The sequence below is a fragment of the Bos taurus genome, chromosome 7 (genome assembly GCF_002263795.3).
Source record: "Bos taurus isolate L1 Dominette 01449 registration number 42190680 breed Hereford chromosome 7, ARS-UCD2.0, whole genome shotgun sequence".
NCBI lineage: Eukaryota > Metazoa > Chordata > Mammalia > Artiodactyla > Bovidae > Bos > Bos taurus.
Genome location: NC_037334.1, coordinates 7,228,453 through 7,233,101, shown reverse-complemented (window position 1 = coordinate 7,233,101; position 4,649 = coordinate 7,228,453). Strand labels below are relative to the sequence as shown.

General features: G+C 47.1%; 1 protein-coding gene across 1 annotated transcript; it reads right to left on the bottom strand.

The window, feature by feature from the left end:
• Nucleotides 1-504: 504 nt before the first annotated feature.
• OR10H1F (olfactory receptor family 10 subfamily H member 1F) lies at nucleotides 505-1,452 on the bottom strand. Its single transcript, NM_001389853.1, has one exon. The coding sequence runs from the start codon at nucleotides 1,450-1,452 to the stop codon at nucleotides 505-507; it is 948 nt and encodes a 315-aa protein (NP_001376782.1).
• Between the last annotated feature and the right edge of the window lie 3,197 nt (nucleotides 1,453-4,649).

Genomic DNA, 4,649 nt, shown 5'->3' with positions numbered 1-4,649 from the left:
TGTATCCTTAGACATATCATTTGCTCAACCAACAAAAGCAACACATAGGAGAAGACACTGTACCTCCAAAAATGTGAAGATTTGAAATGAAAAACCATTTCCCCATCAACAATGCTTTCCTTTCCTTAAATACAATAAATGAAAGAGGTGAGGTCTTGAAAGCATAGAAAGCCATGCATTGCAGGCAGATTCTTTACCATCTGAACCACCAGGGAAGCCTGCTTGATTCAGAGCAGGCAAGAAATCACTGTTGCTGTTTCTGTCATTGTTTGTGGCAGAGCAAGCATCCCTCCCTCACACATTGAAGATACACTAGGTACACAGGTTCCCCAACACAGCCCATGGGCATCCCCTCATGCATTCTGCTCTCAGGCACAGTCAACGGGAGGAAACTGACTCAGAAGGTCTCATCACGAATGCATCAGGTTTACTTCCATTTTTTAGACAAGACAATGGACTGAAGTCCCTCTACCTGCCACAACTCCTGTTACAAAACCTGCCATTTCAGGATCTATGGAGAAAGAGCTTGCTGAGGAAGGTCTTCTTCACGGCTTCCTTCAGCTCCTTGTTCCTGAGACTGAAGATGATGGGGCTCAGGAAGGGAGTGAGGGCCGTGTAGGTGATGCCCATCAGCGTGTCTCTTTCCAGAGACTGGGGACCCTTGGGCTTGAGGTAGATGACAGAGGCAAAGCCGTAGTGCACGACCACCACGGTGAGGTGGGACGCACACGTGGAGAAGGCTTTGTGCCGGCCCTCGGGTGAAGGGATCCTCAAGATGGCGGCCACGATGAAGGCATAAGACAAGAGGATGAGGAGACCACAGCCCAGCAGGGCAGCGATACACACCAGGCCCACGCCCTTGGCCACAGTAGAGACGTTGTCCCCACAGGCCAGCTTCATTAGAGGAGGCACATGGCAGAAGAAATGGTGAATCACATTAGAGCTACAGAAGGGGAGGTGGAAAACGGCAGATGTCACCAGCAACCCCATGACTGAGCCTCCAGCCCAGGACCAGGCCACCAGGCAGGCGCAGCCTCGGGGGCTCATGAGCACGTTGTAGCGCAGGGGGTGGCAGATGGCCACGTAGCGGTCATAGCCCATAACAGTGAGCAGGAAGGAGTGGGTGAAGCCAAACGTGAAGGAGAAGAACATCTGGCTTGCACAGGCCGTGTAGGAGATGGAGCGGTTGGTGGAGAGCAGGTCGGCCAGCATGCGCGGGATGATGGCGAAGGTGTAGAGGATCTCAGAGATGGAGAGGGCACACAGGAAGAGGTACATGGGGGTGTGGAGGCTGCGCTCGCTCCAGACGGTGGCCATGATGAGCAGGTTCCCCAGCAGCGTGAACAGGTACATCAGCAGGAAGAGCAGGAAGAACATCAGCTGAAGGTGGGGGAAGGAGGAGAAGCCAATGAGGATGAATTCAGTCACTGCCGAGATGTTGGCTCCCTGCATGAAGGCTGTTCCTGAAGTGAGGTGTGATGTGGAGAGGTCAGCTACTGGATGGAGGGAGGTTGTCAGCTTCCATCACTCCTGGCTCTACCCCAGGGGCTGCTCCTGATAAATGACAGATGACATTGGCTGAGTTCCTACTCTGTGAAGTGAAAGTTGTTCAGTAATGTCCAACTCTTTGCAACCCCATGGACTGTAACTTGCTAAGTTCCTCTGTCCTTTGTCCATTGAATTCTCCAGGCCAGAATACTGGAATGGGTAGCCATTCCCTTTGCCAAGGGATCTTTCCAACCCCGGAATCAAACCCATTGCAGGAGATCAGATCTCCTTCATTGCAGACAGATTTTTTTACCAACTAAGCCATCAGGGAGACCCTCCTACTCTGTGCCACCTAGATTTAATCCTCTTACCAATGTGATGGGGGAGGTGTTGATTTGATTACCCCATTTTGAATATCTTGAGAATATTCATTGAGAATGTTGGGGTGCATAAATGCTAAGCAACTTGTTTGAGGTGAGCTGTCAAACATGGTAGAGTTAAGACATGACCCATGGCTAGCTGCCTCCAAAGTTTATACCTTTCCCATCCTAAAGGAGATCAGTCCTGGGTGTTCATTGGAAGGGCTGATGCTGAAGCTGAAACTCCAATACCTTGGCCACCTCATGCAAAGAGTTGACTCATTGGAAAAGACTCTGATGCTGGGAGGGATTGGGGGCAGGAGGAGAAGGGGACGACAGAGGATGAGATGGCTGGATGGCATCACTGACTCAATGGACGTGAGTCTGAGTGAACTCCGGGAGTTGGTGATGGACAGGGAGGCCTGGCACGCTGCGATTCATGGGGTTGCAAAGAGTTGGACACGACTGAGCGACTGAACTGAACTGATACATCTAGGTTATCTCTGAAAATGAAAATATTCCTTTACCAGAGGTTACAGCCTTTGCTACTTACTCCCTTCTGATAAATCTTGTTCTTCCCAGAGCTTCAGATACCACAAGACCTACCCACCCCATGTCTACAACACTTTGAACCAAGTGCATCTCTAATTTAGTATAAATCAATCAGATTCTTCCTCTAGAGTTACCCATGCTAGAAATCTGAGGCAAGAGACTGTAGAAATAACATTCTAGTTGTTTTCCAGATCCTGTGATGTGCATGTGTATGTTCTGAGCAATGCAACATAGCCATCTGAAAAAAGAATGAGGGAGTCAGCCAACCTGAGTTTGAACCCCTGCTCGGCCTGCTGTAAACTTGAGCAAGGATCTTCACCTCTCTGTACCTCCATTTCCCCCTACCAAACTCAAAGAGTTATTCTTGGACTGTGACCTGGAAAACAGTGAAAAGTATTAGTCCCTCAGTCATGTCCTACTTTTTTGCAACCCCGTGAACTATATGGCCCACCAGGCTCCTCTGTCCATGGAATTCTCCAGGCAAGAATACTAGAAGGCCATGAAGCCATGCCCTTCTCCAAGGGATCTTTCTGTGACCTGGAAGACAGTAGACACTTCATATGATAACTAACTCAATACCCTCAGTGAACAAATGTATATGGTCTGTGATCAGTAAATAACCTTAATTTTATGGGTGTTCATTGTATCTTTATGGATATCTATTTTAAGTGCTTTTTTTATTAGGCTATGTCAAGTTTAAATGGCAGTGAACCACTAATCCCTTTTCTGTCTCTCTGGATTTGCCTGCTCTGGACAAATCACCTAAATGTAATCATACACTCTGTGGCGGTTGGGGCCTGGCTTCTTTCCCTCAGCATCTTCCCCCACACACACCAGGTTCATCCGTGTTGTAGCATTGTCATAACTTCATTTCTTTTTATGGCTGAGCAATGTTCCATTTTATCAACAGATCACATTTCATTGATTTATTCACCCACTGATGGACATTTGGCTGTTTACACATTTTCACGATAAATAATGCTTCTGTGAACATTCAGATAGGGGTTTAAGGCATGTCAGTGGTTGCCAGGGGCTGGAGGAAGGGGATAAATTGGAGTGACTGCTAATGGATTTAGGGTTTCCTTTGGGGGTGTTGAGAAGGTTCTGGAACTAGACAGATGGTGTTTATACATCACGAATGCACTGAATGTCACTGAATTGTATGCTATAAAATGGCTAAGATGGTAAATTTTGTTATATGTACTTATTGTTGCTGTTGTTTAGTCACTAAGTTGTGTATATGTATTTTATCACAATACAAAATAGGGGAAAAAAAGTAGTAAGCACCCTCTTAAGTGGGCTCATATACTTGATCAAGCTCTGATAGGTTGAGAACAAAACAAAAACACAAGGGGACCAGACACTTGGGTGAATGGAGGCTGCATTCCCCAGCATGACTGGTTTCCAGAGTTTCCTGGCCTCCCTCCCTTGAAGTCGCTTGTTTCTTTCCCTCATGCTGGGTCAGCATCTGCCATAGGTCCCCAGGATCACTCATTCCTGGCACTGTGAGATCCTAGAGGGGGTGAGTCAAAGTTAGTGACTTGGAAACAAGACCCTCCAAGAAGAGGCCGAATGGGTGAGACCAAAATCAAGTGGGCTGTGCTCTCAACTTCTCCGAGCTCTCCAACATCTAGTGCAAATTTTCTCAGTATTTGGTGCTGGATCATCCTTTGCTATGGCAGGGGGTGGTCATCCTGTGCACTGTATGGTGTAGAGCAGCCTCCCTAGCCTCTACCAGCTGGATGCCCATAGCTCCTCCTCAGTAGTGACAAACAAAATTAACTCCAGACATTGCCCATGTCCCTGTGGGGAGCAAAGTTGCCCCCAGTTGAGTACCAGTGGTCTAGAGAGCACAATTGTAATTACTTAGCTGGTCTTTCTACCCAGATTTTGGTTCTTCTCCTTCTCCAACTGGCAAACACCTGTTCATCTTTAAGACTCAGCTTAAATGTCACCTCCTCTGCAAAGCTTTCCTGAACATCTCATCCCAAAACAGATTTAGTCACTTGTTCCTGTCTGCTTCCAAAACAACTCCTCTGTAAGTTTAAACCTCCATGAGTTTAGCTCTTTCATGACCTTCCTTACAATGTGTCATGTTGGAGATACAATTGTCTATGGCACTGGATTTTCAGTTCTTGATGAGAGTAGCTACAAGTTGTTGGATGGTGGCACTTATGCTTACATGTTTCTTATGAAATCTTTAATCCAGTATTGTGAGGCACCTGTTACGATCTCTGTTTTACAGAAGTG